This window comes from Acanthopagrus latus, chromosome 8 (assembly GCF_904848185.1).
Source record: "Acanthopagrus latus isolate v.2019 chromosome 8, fAcaLat1.1, whole genome shotgun sequence".
Classification (NCBI taxonomy): Eukaryota; Metazoa; Chordata; class Actinopteri; order Spariformes; family Sparidae; genus Acanthopagrus; species Acanthopagrus latus.
Window position 1 is genome coordinate 24,766,973 of NC_051046.1, and position 15,233 is coordinate 24,782,205.

Below are 15,233 nucleotides of genomic sequence, written 5' to 3' on the forward strand. Positions count from 1 at the left end.
CCCCAGAGCTGTAACAAAGCAGCAGAGCTGTGGTTAGCTGTTTATAACACTGTTTATGTTTTATGCGTTTGTGTGTGGTTTATGTTCAAAATTGGGAATCTTTAAAGCTCTTTCAGTTTGTCCATCATAAACCCAACCACTGGGGCATTTCAACATGTGGACAACATGCAGATGTAGATTTCATTTTGTATATTGTTGGATGTAAAGCACTTGGTGTCTGATGAGTTAGAATGAGCACAGAAGCCACACCGGAAAAAACCTGCAGGCTAATCAGACAGTAAATAGAGAGCATCAGACGTCTATCAAAACAAGTCAGGTGTTGCTATGTCAAGACCAGTCCTGTCATTCATGTAAGGGCGTGGTAATGGGTAGTGTGTTTACAAAAAAACAGAAGTTGAAACAGAATTTACTTTTGGTAAACACAACCCAACATCATGCTGCGGTGGCTCACATTAGCCCGTGATCAGACCACTGGTCAGTAGTATTGTTGCTCAAACTGTTTACACTACATTTATAAAAATAGCCTCGTATGATCAGACTTAGAAAGAGGGTTTTTCAAGTTTTCTTGTAAGGAGACTGCAACTGCATGTGAGGAGAAATACTATAAAGAAAGTTGATGCTCATATGACAGCAGACTGAGACTCCATTTACATTTAGCGAATTACAATAAGTACGTAAAGTAAAAGTTGTCACAAGACAGAAAAAACACAACATATCATCATTGATAAAGTAAGAAAAAGAAAATGTTCAAGCCCTTGTCTGAGCATGGTGGCTGCTATTCTAGTGGGAGACTTGGCACCATCTAGTGGCAGTTCACAGACCAAACAATAATTTGCCTGATTGCGAACTGATGAGCCACAAGTTTTCTAGTGTCACAGTGGACCAGTCTGACCCTCAGACTGTGAGAATATTTTTATTATATTATGAGAGTGGCCCTGACACTCTCACTAGATATGGTGAAATTATGACGTGTGTGTGTGTGTGTGTGTGAAGCTTTTAACTCGGTGGAGACTTTTTACAAAATAAGAAGTGAATTTCTTTCATTTCCTCCAATTCAATTACACTTGATGGATGCAGTGCTTGTAGTTTTTGTACTTCTACTAACTTTAAGATACATCTGTCTTATGAACAACTATGACAATTCCTACGTTGCATGTGTTGGCATCAATATTAATGTGTCTATATATGGGTATGTACCTTTTAAACACTATTTGATCATGTAAAATGATTAAGATTAAAATTAAGAATGATTAAGACTATGATGGGAATACTTCTGTTTCATTTGTCTTGTGTTTTTCTTGTTTTAATTTAATAAAATAAAATTATGAAAACTCAATCCAATGCATCCATACCACAATTGTATCAGATGCATTCACTCAGTCTACCTGCAGTGGGGAATGATGGCACTTTGGTGGTCTACTCCTGTTGGGCTGTTTTACTGCGTTCGCTTTCAGCTGACATGTGGCCATGGTATGGCCTGCGTATGTCTCATTTGGCAAACAGGAGTGGAGCGCCCAAGTGCCAACATACCACATGGTATGTGGGCCGGATGAATGTGTCTGGTGTGGACACAATTTTGCTATCTGGATTATTTGTCACATACAGTCATACTCAGCACAGCACAGTAAGAGCTGGCAGTCTTCAAATGGCACCACCCAGGGACAAGCTCCATGTTTAGGTCACTGAAATAATTAATAATTATAGAAACTTAATATACATGTTTTGATAGAGGGGAACCAGAGCATCCAGAGGAAACCCAGGACCCTCTTGCAGTGAGGTAACAAGTTTTCCACTATGCTGCCCATCCAAATAGCCAATGACATTGTACACCTGTTCAAGATTTACTATACTGTCTATTAGTTTGCCTTTGACTTTGATAAAGAAATAGCAGGGTGGAAACACTAGCCTATTTACATTATCAAAGGCTGCAAATCAATCTAGAGCTTCCCCTTTTCCTTCCCTTGGATGTAATGTAGCCTCTTTGGCCAAGATGACAGGACAGCATTCACATGTCGCCTCTTACAAGGTGATCTTCCAAAGAAGCATTAACAGGAATGAGCCACATATAAAAAATTGTCATCACATCCTTCCTTACTGGAGCTCCTCCAGGTGGGTACAGCTGCTCAAAGCCCCCAGTAGCGTGACTCCTGATCGGTCGCTAATAAGGTTCTTGGAAAGACTGGAAGATCACACACACACACACACACACACACACACACACACACACACACACAAACATAGTCAGCAATTTTCATGTCAGATGCCATTAAGCAGTTTGCGGCCATCAGACACTGTTATAAATAATCATTTAAACATGTAATAAATAAATTATTTATAAACAGTAGCAATCAGCTGATGAGGGCCAAATGTATTTGTGGATGTCAGTCACACAATGGGAAATGAGGAGGCTGCTGCCAAATGGGGACAGCTGGTCCCCATAAAGAGGGTGATGACAGATCCAATAAAAGTGCTGGCATGTTTTGAGCGATTGCCACTTCACACAATTACAACCAAGCAACTGTCAAGCTGATGATCTGTAGGAACGGTAATCTCACTCTTGAGTTTAGCTAACAATGCTAAAGCAGTCGATTGTTTTATTGGTTAAAATTTAAAGAAATAAAATGGCAATTGATTGTTCTTTTGTTCAGGAATACACTACTTTTATCATGTCTTATCTTCAAGTGATACCTGCTGGATGAATAGTTCGCACCAGACACAAAACAAGGTCTAAGAAGATAAAAGACAGATAGCGTCCAACGTTTTTTAAATGTAACATATTAATAATACAGGTACTTGCTGCCTACCTGATCTTCCTGAGCTCTGTCCAGACAGGAAGGAGTCTGGTCAGCTGCTCTGTTCCTCCATCAGCCATCCTCCAGCCGTCCAACCTGAGACAACACATCCAACTTCACTTCAACCATTCTTTAACAGATGGACTGAAATTAGGTCAATCACAGTTTGGTATATGCAGCATATGATATATAAAAACTCACTCTATCTCCTCCATACGTGTGAGCCCCTCCATAGCAGTGAGGAGATTGAATACATCACTTTCACCCGATTCTTCCATTGCAATCTTATTCATCCTGGAACACACACACACACACACACACACACACACACACACACACACACACACACACACACACACACACACACGTGAGCTCTGAGTTTCAAGGTAGTTAGTGCTACTTGTGGCTCACTAACCAAACCACCTTCATGTGGGTTGCTGTGGCCTGACCTCAAGTTAGTAACTGAAACACCTCAAGTTGCCTACGATATAGCCCTCAGAATTACCCTAACCTGGATTACTGACACAAGACAAGAGAAAAGAGACACATTCTAAAATAGATCTTTGATAATTAAAAATATAACAAAATGTATGTTTTATTTTCATCTAAATTTTCCCATTTCCACATTTGCACAACTGCACATCCAGTCTGACTTTCACGGTTATAAATGATGTTCCTCAACATTGGCTGATATGCAGAGATTTACAGAATCCCCGGCTACGTTGTACTGAACCGACAGCGAGATAGCAACAACATGATGATTTGTGTGCAAAAAGGGATTGGTAAAAATAAAAAAAAAAAATAAATAAAATAGATGCATAATGCTGTGAAGGCAGACAAAGAGATACTACTGGCTACAAATTAAGTGGGAAGGATACAACCAACCTAAAAGAGACACTTGAAGTAGTACCACCCTGCTATTAATGCCATGATGAGTTAGCTAATCTTAAATCCTAATGTTAACTTAGCATGTAAGTTTACCATGATTAGGTCAATGTTACTGGGCAGTCTGCTGTGTCAACTTGCGGCAAATTGTGTTAACAGTGTGCGGCTTTTTAAAACATGGAGCCTACATTTCCCACAATGCAATTTAGCCAATAAGTGACATCACTGTAGACAGTTTATAAGGTTACTGTACAGGCAACTTCCTCTGGATACATAATAGTATTTATACTACTTTTTTCAAATGTGCAGTAGCACTACAGAAGACCTGTAAACCCACTTTAATATCTAACATTTTTGACAGCCCTAAACACAGAATGGCAATTACTATCTAGTCAATGTGTCGCTTCTAAGATTATATAGCAATTTATCTGGATGATATCTTTGCATGTTCTTATGTTAATAAGAAAAATTGTTAGTGTAAATAGTGTGAATTTAATGGTAGCAATATAAAATACAACAGCCTGATCAAACTGCCTGGTGTGTTGTGAAAAGTCACTGGCTGTTGATATGCAGAGGCTTGTTAGCCTAATTGTGTCAGTTTAAAAAAGAAAACATTTTGACAAAAACTTGACTAAAATGAGTGACTTGTCATTGACTAAAACTGTGAAGAATAAAAATGACTAAAATGTGACTTACACTAATTAGCATTTGCATCTAGACTAAGACCAAAACAGTGGCTAAAATGAACCATGCTGTGAACATGTTATGCTGGTAATGAATGGAGTGGATAATGATAGCTGTGGGCATATTAAAATAGTTAGAGTTAGTTAAAATAATTTGCCAACTCTTGTGAGGATGATTTATGTCCATGTAAATATGATATGCATGTGCATGCTGTATAAACAGCTCTGACATTTGCCAGCTAAGTCCTGACCTGGCAGCCCCATCAGTGAGCAACACTTTACAGCTTGGCACTATGAGGGAACAGGATGGGGGGAGCGAGGAGTTTTTTTGATGAGCTTCACATGGAGCTGATGACACGCTGGCATGATGAGCTGTAGCAGCGGTGGCTGGAATGCGAGCCTCAGTTTTGGCAGGGACAGTCAGCAAATATATAATATCATAAATAGACCAGATGACTTGAGAGGTGATGGATATGTGTGTAAGTACAGAATGTCCGTGCCAAAGTAGTAGTAAACATACAAGTGCCTGGTTGAAATTGCTATGCAAGCTTAAGTACTGTTAATACTTAGTAGTAAATAGGCCACATTACGATGATTATAATGAGACCGCTGCAGTAAACCAGACAGCATTTCTTACTTGAGACTTCGTAAAGATTTGATATTCCTGAGTGACTGTGACAGACACACTCTGCTCTCTTCATTCAGCTGCAAAGAGTCCAGACTAGACATGCACAAATAAAACAAATAACACACACACAGATTTATCTTCAGGACATTAAAGAAACCAGTATATTTGCATTCAAACATTTATGCACAAAAGTGCATATACATGCCTACATGTGTGTCTTACCTGAGGCTTTCCAGACTGACACTCTCTCTCAATGCTCTGATGAGCTGAAGCCCTCCAGCCGTTGACCACAAACAATGAGACAGGCTGGAGAGAACAAGTCAAATGGTAACGTTAACAGGTCCAAATTATGTTCAAATAACCACCTGTGAGTTTACACTACTGCAGAAATAATATCATGCTGAATGTTAAATGCGTACTTTAGTGATCGTAGACGGGGAAACATCCCGCTCATAATCTCTGCAGCAGTGTCACCAATCACATTACCTGATAAACTGTGAAAAAGAAAAGGGGACATTTAAAGAGTTATTTTCATGCATGACAAGTTATAAAAAAGACCCATTAAACACTGGAAGCATATGATCCTTAACTGGTGAGCTGACATTATGTCCATACAGTCAATACGAAGCAATTCCACTGCAGGAACTTTCCCTAGAGAATATTAACCTTTGGAGGAACAAAGTGCATTTCCACCCAAGGGACCGACAGCTTATTTAAAAGTCACTGTTCAGGGGTTAGTCATTTCCAAATGAATAGGAACTTTGGGTTTGAAAATTGCAGCGCTGAACATTTCTGATTGTTGGAGTACAGGCAGCATTTCATTTCCAAATCTGCAGCTACAAACCAGTCTGTCTTTTGGTTATTGTGTGAATGAAAGATTGACTGGCAGTCATCCTTTTTTCTTGGTCATGTGCATACATAAGCAGACTAATTTGTCTTATCTTTGTTGGTTTTCAGGGAAACGCATTCAACAAAGTGCTGAAGAGACCATTTACCTCCTCGAAAACAACTTTGTTCAGAACACAGCTAAAATCTCTGATGTTTTGCCCATAATTAAAGGGACAGGAAAACTTTGTAGTTCTATAGCTTTCTTGCAAATCAAAATTTGAAACCTCATAAGCCGTATTACTGTACACAAGAAAACAAGTCAGAAAGAGATAAAATCTTTATAAACAAACAGAGCTTGCCTTACCATGTTATTGTTATGAATACATCCAGACTGCCTTAAAAAACTGCCTTAAGGGAACTATGCATGCACTGTCGTAAATTACCAGCAGATCAATTCTTTTATATCTTATATTATATCTTTTATATCACTTTGAATAAAGACAGATGAGAGGAAACAGAATTAAAAGGCTCCATACAAGTCCCAAAACGTGTGTTTGTTGCTCACTTTAGGCACTGGATTGCTGTAGCCTGCAGTAATGCCTCTGACAGCCTCTCAATCACAAAAGTCCCTTTGGAAGCAATGCTGCAAAAGATGAGAGTAGATGATTCTCATGCTCAGACCTCAAACCAGACATAAGTAATACTGTCAAATGTGCAAAACGTCTCACCTGAGAGAAGAAAGATGTGGCAGCGAGGGCAGAACAGAACAGAGAAACTCAGCTCCCCCCAGACCAAGTCTATTGTGGGACAAACTGTGAAAAATGACAGTAAACATGATTTAACATCACTGTATTTCTTCCATAAATAAAAAAAGTCTCTGTTGCATACTGAATGCTTATTATATTAATACACACAAGGGAGAGTACTAACTCGAGCTCTGTCAGTAGAGGACACTTCTGGATGAAGTTCTTCATAGGTGCAAGCTGGTGACCCTCCACTGCACAGTCTACAAAGCTGAAGGAGGGAGAGGGTTAGCAGGTTTACTGTTTATATTTATTATTAAAAATCTTTAAAACTTTATTTATTCGAGGAGGGTTCACTTTTCAGAAATGCCTGATCACATTCACACCACAGTCTGATCTGTGGGCCACTGAGCAGCTCTACTGGAGAGAGCTCTTGAGCACCTCAGTAAACGTAATGAGGGAGAGGCAAGCTCAGCCTTTCACTTCCCCCACCCAGATTTATCCTGCCAGTCCAGGGATTTGAACCAGAAACCCTCAGCTCACACATCAGTGGGACTTTAATTTAAAAAGGCAACCTGAAATGTATTACCTGACTGAAGTCAGTTCAGTGGACCTCGTCAAAGACAGGTGCAGCGTGGTGTGTTGAACCCTGCAAATGTGAGGTATTGTACAGTGAGTTTGAATATGTTTGAATATGTGTATAACTACAAAGGGTGTATAGTCCTCCAATGTGTGTTCATTTGCATCTCTCACTTGATAGTGTGTATGCTGCTGTTGAGCTCCAGACAGCGACACACCAGTGTAACAGCCTCCTCGGATCTGATCCAGCCCTCCTCAATACTGTTAAAGAAGAGTGTGTGACACAGCTCAGTATTTTAACAATCAGTTTACCAACTGACAACAGGTTCCTTCAGCTTCTAGAACACACACGGAGATGTGTGTTTGCCATGACTTAAAAAACAATAAGGAAGGAAAACGATCCTACATGTGCTGTGTTGCTACAGGCTACATCTACAGTGGTCTCTCTCACCTGACACTGAGTCCTCTCTCATGGATGTTCAGCTGTTTCACAAAGTCCACGATCCAATCCGACTGCAGCAAATTGTTCCTGAGCCTGTGGACCAACCACACATGATATTCAGATGAGTGGGCCAGGATCTAGTACTGCATGGAAAATAAACTGAACACTGGACCAATTGAGACTTTAAGTATAATGAGCCAGGTCTCTGTACTCATTTTGACTAGTCTTCTTATGTATAAAAGTGCATAACCTTTCAACATAAATTTAACCCTGAAAGTCACCAAAACTGTTCAACAGTTTTAAAATATTTATAGTATCGCCGAAATGTCATTTTTAATTGATAATCTGTTTTCCTAAATTCCTCACAAGCCAATGAGAGGCCTTTTATATGATGAGAACTACGGTATAAAATGGACAAAGAAGACTGAGGTGTACTTACTCCACTTTGGTCAGACTGGGACACAGAGACATGATGTCTGCTAATCTGACCAGATGGTCACGTTCCAAACTGCTCTCTCTGAGACTGGCACAGAGACAGAGAAGATAAGAGGGGAGGGACAAACAAAAATTTGTCAAAAGGCATACACTGCTTGACTGATGAATACAATGAGCATGACCTCCTTCTGGTCATGGTCTGGTATACTCTACTCCAGTCTAAAGGTTAACTTGTGTAAAACGCAAAGCAGCTGCACACTTGTGCTTTCAAAATTTTGGGTTAATGTCCTACCTCAGAGTTTTTTCACAGCCTTCGGATTGTGCAAACCAGATGAGACACCTGTCCTCTGCTCCCAGACTACCAGCAGACATCACAACGTTGAGTCCACGGACAAAAAGACAGACACAGACAGACACTCCATTATTTGTGCAGTTTTTCAAGTTCTCACATTCCAGTGAACTGCTTTCGTCTTTTTCCACTTTGTCCACTCAATTCCACAATGTACAGACTTACCCGACTTCTACACCAGAGATTCTACCACAGGCACACAGCGTGCCGGCCACATCCAACAGCCCCCGCTGGGTCAGGCTGTTGTTGCTCAAACTGTGGATAGAGACACATTAAAGATCAGTGTTAAGGACCTTCTCTATGACATCTTGGTTTGAAAACTTAACTTTCTTCAATAAAAACAGACTTCGAAGTCTTGTTAAAATTGCTGGTAAGACGACTAAATGACACAGTGTCTCTTTAATCAGCTCTCTTTCAAGTGCTATTGCAATTTCTAACAGCATTTATCATTTCGAGGCATTCTTTACACTACCCTGGCATATTTGCAAATTTGCAAATTTGTGCTTGGTATGAATTTACATTACCCTGTTCTAGCCATGTGATTTATTGTTAATGTTGCTGTTGATGTTGTCCCTTTGTCCTCTACCATCAGGTGAACCCTTGCTGCTTAGCATATTTCTTCTCTTGGATACCTCTGGACCTTGAGAAAAATGTTATTGTGTATTTGACCCATTAATAACCATATGTGATATATTAGTGCCAATGATTCTTCATCACTGCAGATGCATACTGTAAGTGACATCTGAGCAAAGGAACACAATACAAGAAATACAAGAAAGCCTTTTCACAGAAGGGTTTCATAAGTGCCAATATCAAAATAAAAAAGGAATTGGTGGCAGAAATACATTTAGCCGCTGGTACTGTTCATGCTGGCTCTGTGTCACACTGTCATGGCTTACATGGACACTTATGGCTGAACATAAGTGATGTTGTTAATGTCATTAGCAGCTTTGCTTTGCCTGCTGTGAAACAGGCCAACTGTTCAAATGTGGTTATTCTAGATTTGTTTTAATAAATAAAAGACAGTGCAATTTAAACAATAAACGTCACTGTAAATTAAATCAGTAAACATACAAACTGTAATGAAAATGCAGAAACAACCTAAATTACTAATGTAAGGCTAAAAAAACTGAGACGACTGAAAATGTTTGTCACATCTGAGTCTGTAGTAAAAGAACTGAAACTCAAAAGAACACTGACACCCTTCTTCATGTGCAACATAATATGCAGATAGTTGACACGTGACACTTTCAAGTACTTCTTTAAGACCTTTTGTATTATCAAAAACATGCCTTATCTGTCAAATTCTTTGGAATATCCTTTAGTTAGATCAGCCAAATGTCCTCTCACGTCTACATTTAACAAAATATTGATTAAAAAAGCGTCTTCACTGTTTGCTTTGTTCTATACAGCTGCTACAAATGAATACTGAACTGAAAATGTTGACATCAGTTTTTAATAACATGTATCTTACTTGATGTAGCTGGTGATTGGAAGCACTGGTACAGAATCCACAAAACGCCTCACTCCTTCATCTTCCAGTTGGTTGCTTGTTAAGCTGCAGTCAAAAGAAAAGATGACTCAGCATCAACACCAACAGTGTGTCAGTAAGCATTGGTATGTATGCACAGTAGATGAGTATGTGTGGTTTGTGTGTGTGTTGTGTATGTGGATCATACTCCAGGGCAGACAGGCGGGGACCATGCTGTAGGATCTCGAGCAGTCTCTCCAAGTACTTGCCATTCAAGTCAAAATCATTTAACCTGTGTGCACACAGTCAGCCAGACAGATGCAACATTAGGGCATTAAGGGGGAATTCCAGTGCCTGTTAAAGTACGTTGGACCACTTGTGACATTTTTTTGGCAACCAAAATATCACGTCACACCACCCGTCACTGATAATTTCCTCTCTGCCTTCACAACTGTCAAATAAAGGCGAAGAAGGGTATTTTGCAATCATGAAACTGCCGTTTCAGCAAAGTAAAATCTCTCAGTAAGAATCCAAAAAAAAAATCCTTTCCAAAATGTTGTTTCGCAAAGATAATAACAGGCCCGTCCGTTTCAGAAACAGGTATTTTTAGTGAACGTAACAGTTTACAGTTAAATGATTATATTGCTGCCGCTGCAGTCCATGTCATGATTGCCGGTTTAGGTAATCTACTAGAAAATTAAGTAAACACAGGGCCCAGATTTAAAAATATTGGAATTATCCATTAAGTTAGGAAGTGGCGGTAAGAATTAAAATTTTGCTGCCGAGTACTGTTTCCAGTTGTGGTAGACAGCCAGTGCTGGTAGAGTAATCTGATCATTTCAGTAATGAACCACAAACACTGGCAGCAAGACGCACACAAAAAAACACCCACACACCAAGTTTGCTTTAGTTATACCAGCAGAGGCTGCATTCAAAAAACTGATCACAGACCTGCAGCTGGTGTGTTCTGCTGTCACACTGTCAAACTGGATAAAAGATTCAGCCTGAGGCCTGAGGAAGAGTTTAAAGCAATATTTAACAAAAACACAGAAAAACATTTACTGCAGTGAAATATTAATAATGAACAGTCCTATCAATTATAGCTACTACAGAACAGACTGCCTGGATACAGAAAAAAAAGCTTTTAACACTCCCTAAATGTGTCATGTTGTCATCTTGGCAGATGAATCTCAGGAGAGTACCTAAGCTCCAGTGATGTGACTCGATGACTGACAGTCAAACAACTGACCAAGTTCAGTGCTCCATCTGCAGACATGATGCTGTGGCTGATGCTGTGGAAGAGGGCAATAGAAGGTTATCAAATCCCAGTAGCTGCTGATGCAAAATAAATGCAGGGTTTAACAACTTCAAGGGTTAGGATTCTAAATGTACTATGGTGACCTTTTGTGAAATTTCCCAAGCATGACAGCATATTGTTGTGTGGTGACAATAAGAAAGGAAGACTCAGCACTGACACTCTCCTTCAGCCTCCCGCTTTGTTCACAATGGGCCACATTCCAAACTTGAAGGCATATTTTTTCATGAAATCCTGTGGCATTAATTGCATCGCTATGAGTCTTTATTTGCTTGTTTGAACCTTTTGTTATTGTTCATTTTTTTACCCTTTCCTTTTGGTTGCATCTGAACATACAAATAAATTATCATTAAGCCATTATTGTGTTTGCCTTTTTACAATGATCTCACAGGACTGGGTACATTTCTGGATTGTTTCATCTTTATATCTATCCCCATCATAATAACAGTAATAACAATACATCTCAATATAACATTAAATATACATACAGTACACATATATTTGGACCATTTTTGTGCATAACCCCTCCTTAATTATTTTAATATTAATCAACTCAGTCACGCGTGTATGTCCTACTTGAGTCTCTGTAGCGACTTCATCTTCGGCAGGACCTTCAGCAGATTCTCGATAGCCTTGTCTGTCAGTGAGCTGTGGGACAAACTGACACAAAATAAAAGTATATTAATGTCTATTTGTCTGGTCATGATCCTGAAATAATAATCTGGGCATATAATAATACTCTGATTTACTCTAATTCCAAGTGGGAGCGACACTGGAGCAGTCTCCTACATAGTGCAGTCACATTCGTTGGCAGGAGGCTGCTGTTGTTTATCCTACAGCGTGAAAGAGAATCATTTTGTGTTATAATTTCAAAGTAATCACTTGTTTTTAAAGAAAACTGAACTTATATACACGTCAACTTTGTGTTTTTCCTCAAAGTCTTTGTCAGCATACTGTACCTGAACATCTTTAGCTGCTGATTGACTTCACTAAAAAAAAAAAAAGAGCACAAAATGAGCTAATTGGCTGAGAAAATGAAAATGCAGGATTAGGGTCACAGCTGTTTCCAGATGTGTGGAGGTATCTCTACCTTTTGTCAGGGCAGAACTTCAGGGTCACCTGCTCTCTGCCACCAAGACTGTAAAACCAACAGCACACAGTTAACAAGGCCATTGCCTCCCTCATCTATTCATTGCTATGCTTATTTCTGTATCACTTGTACTTATGTATAAAATCATTGAGTGCCTGAAACATAAATCAAAAAGCACCTAATGTGAATTTGTGTTAAGTTGTTGTGGGAACACAAAGCACCAGCCAGCATCAACACTCCGTCCATGGTGATCTGGTTGCTACTGGCACTGAAAAACACAAAAACAATTAGCCAGGGGGAAGGACATCACTCAGCTCCAAATGAGCCATTTATAGTGAGAGATGGCCCGGGGTAAACATAGCAGCTGCCAGCATTGAGACGTTTGCTTTGGAACCTGTTCGGTGAGAAAATACCAGTCCAGCTTTTGCCGAGCAACCAAGATTAGATCCGCACTGTCTGATGCAACAGAGTCTCATCTTTCATTTAAAAACCTTCCTCCTATCTCAGTGCAGAAGCCATTTAGCAAAATGCTGCTGATACAACCAGTATCAGGTGTTTGCTATGCAGATCTTTTAAACTGTTCTGAGTGTTTCATTAATTACACTGTTATCACTTGCGTGAGGCTTACTTGATCTCCCGGATGCTACTCAGGCGTGGAAGGATCTCCAACAGTTTCCCCAGGCCTTTGTTGCCTAAAGAGTTACTGGACAGACTGACAGGCAAGAATAAGGGGTTAAAATAAAATAAGAGTACAACATGACCTCCTAATAAAAGAAACACTCAAATGGACACTGCATTATGATTTATAGCCACAAATTAATCTACCCTACATACACACCATGTTTGTTAATGAGGTACAGTGGCTAGGTTGATGCTTCATTTGACTCATTATCAATAGCAACAACTATACAACAGAAGACGAATATGTTTTTACCAAAGTTAATTTCATTGTAGCTGATTAACATGCAAGGAAAAATGACAAGTACAAACAAGAAATATTTGTCTAAAGGGTTACTAATTACATATACATTCTCAATCTACAAGATCAATGTAAAGTTTTTCTATCACATTGTGTAAATGTGAATATATTAATGAATTTTGTCTAATTACATTAAATCAATGCAGCCTTAATTAACAAAATTTGTTATAATTGCTATAATTCAAGAATTTATTTAAAAGTTTTTCATCTCAAGTGTGCCATTCTGTCACCTGTAATAAACCACACATTTAGTTATTGAATTTATTCACACTGACTCAACATGATAGAAAAATGGTGCATTAAATGTGACCCTTTAACTTGAACTTATAACTTAACATGATTAGAATAAACACTTACAAGTAATTAAAATAGTTTAAACCACTGTTTTAGACAAGTTATGTATTACTATAAATGACTATATAACCTTTAGAAGATGCAACCTTCAATCATGTGAACAAATGTTGTCTTTGGTGAAAGGGCTTTCAATGTTTTTGCACCTTCATCTTGGTTTAAGTTAGATTATTTGTTAACTATGTCCTGTTACTGAACACTAAGAACATTCATTGTCTTGATGTCATTTGTATTTTTTTTTCAGTCGCATGTTTCATTTATATGAAATGTTTCAAGTTGATGTTTTCTGTGAAACTTTTTATGTCCCTGTCTGGGTAAGGACCCCTTTGTAAAAGAGATTCTGAATCTCAGTGGGAGGGTTAATACATAAACATATTCTGGACATAACACACACTGATTCTGCTTTGCTTTTGTCCTCCAGTGAGGGATTCCTCACTGGAGGACATCACAATAAACAGAAATGAAGTAAGGTTAGGTTTCTACTGTGGCGATGGGACGGTTTCAAAACATGAGACATAAGGAGAGAATAATACCCAGTCAACAGATTTTTTTTACATACATTTGAAAACATTTTTCATTGGTAAAGGCTTGTTTTTTCAACAACTTTTTTGTATCTTACTCAAGCAAAGTGAGTTCAGAGGAAGTTCCCAAGCTCCTCCAAACTTTCTCCAGATCAGCAGGAAGCAGACTACAGCAGCTGAGACTGACAGAGAGAATAGCTTCATGATTACTATCATCATCATCATCACCACCACCAGTAATACAGATACCCAGAAATGTGAAGGTATGTTTTCACTGTTTCAATATTTGTTTTCTTAATACATACCAAAGTATTTTCGATCTTTCCTCAGCAGGTTTGTGTGTTCCCCCAGAGAACACAACAGACACCTGGACAGGACTCTGTAGTCTGAAACATTAAGAAAAATAGTAAGTAAACTAATGAAAAACTGAGGTTTGCTAATACAATTCAACAGTATAGGCTAATAAAACTTTACAACTATGATGGTCTGGCCTAATGTGCGTAAAGTTATTATGCATTTATTAGTACTCTATGCTCAATGATATGTGCCTGTTGTTTGTACCTGACACGAAGCTCAATCACAGCAGGGCAGTCTGATAGCAGAGCCGTCAGAATCACCACAGCCTCCACTGAAGAGCAGCTCTCATTCACACTGAGAAGACACAACTGACATCAACCACCTGCGGCTGTTCAATTCTTACAGATGCTGAATACAGTGTTTGATAATTTATACCTATATGTAGCCACTAAAAATCAAATAAATGTGTAACAAATGTCTAGTCTAGTGTCAAGTAAACAGACTACAGCATAAATGGCATATTTGAGTAGCAAATACAGTGTGGTAAAAATCAGCCAGACGCAGGGTACATGTAGTTTTATGCCACATTTTTGTATCATGTGCTTTGTGGTGACAAGTTTGGTATGAATCCAGTCTCACATGATCTCTTTGGAGACGTTAAACCTGGGCAAAAACTGAGTCAGCATCCTCAGAGTTTCCAAATCCCACTGGCCTCCAGACAGACTAGGGCACACAAACACACACACACACAGAGTTTAATTAGTATATGTTCGGAGACCATAAAGCAATAAGTCAGGCACTGGCTGTCATTATACTCAATACTGCATTATTCTCTTTCAATATGT

General features: G+C 39.0%; 1 protein-coding gene across 14 annotated transcripts in view; it reads right to left on the reverse strand.

Annotated features, from left to right (window-relative positions):
• nlrc5 (NLR family, CARD domain containing 5) overlaps positions 1-15,233 on the reverse strand; it is a 104,475-nt gene that overhangs the window by 4,046 nt on the left and 85,196 nt on the right. For all 14 annotated transcript variants that reach the window (XM_037107591.1, XM_037107590.1, XM_037107597.1 and 11 more), the window contains 29 exons: positions 15,028-15,111; positions 14,653-14,742; positions 14,397-14,477; positions 14,190-14,273; positions 12,869-12,952; positions 12,419-12,508; positions 12,241-12,288; positions 12,110-12,139; positions 11,900-11,983; positions 11,727-11,810; positions 11,038-11,127; positions 10,787-10,846; positions 10,044-10,127; positions 9,839-9,922; positions 8,530-8,619; positions 8,308-8,373; positions 8,020-8,103; positions 7,590-7,673; positions 7,313-7,399; positions 7,149-7,208; positions 6,747-6,830; positions 6,545-6,628; positions 6,382-6,459; positions 5,408-5,482; positions 5,211-5,294; positions 4,998-5,081; positions 2,994-3,086; positions 2,805-2,888; positions 2,096-2,179 (listed from right to left, as the gene is read on the reverse strand). In XM_037107591.1, coding sequence (XP_036963486.1) covers positions 2,096-2,179; positions 2,805-2,888; positions 2,994-3,086; positions 4,998-5,081; positions 5,211-5,294; positions 5,408-5,482; positions 6,382-6,459; positions 6,545-6,628; positions 6,747-6,830; positions 7,149-7,208; positions 7,313-7,399; positions 7,590-7,673; positions 8,020-8,103; positions 8,308-8,373; positions 8,530-8,619; positions 9,839-9,922; positions 10,044-10,127; positions 10,787-10,846; positions 11,038-11,127; positions 11,727-11,810; positions 11,900-11,983; positions 12,110-12,139; positions 12,241-12,288; positions 12,419-12,508; positions 12,869-12,952; positions 14,190-14,273; positions 14,397-14,477; positions 14,653-14,742; positions 15,028-15,111 — 2,298 coding nt within the window. The remainder of the gene's footprint in view (positions 1-2,095; positions 2,180-2,804; positions 2,889-2,993; positions 3,087-4,997; positions 5,082-5,210; positions 5,295-5,407; positions 5,483-6,381; positions 6,460-6,544; positions 6,629-6,746; positions 6,831-7,148; positions 7,209-7,312; positions 7,400-7,589; positions 7,674-8,019; positions 8,104-8,307; positions 8,374-8,529; positions 8,620-9,838; positions 9,923-10,043; positions 10,128-10,786; positions 10,847-11,037; positions 11,128-11,726; positions 11,811-11,899; positions 11,984-12,109; positions 12,140-12,240; positions 12,289-12,418; positions 12,509-12,868; positions 12,953-14,189; positions 14,274-14,396; positions 14,478-14,652; positions 14,743-15,027; positions 15,112-15,233) is intronic.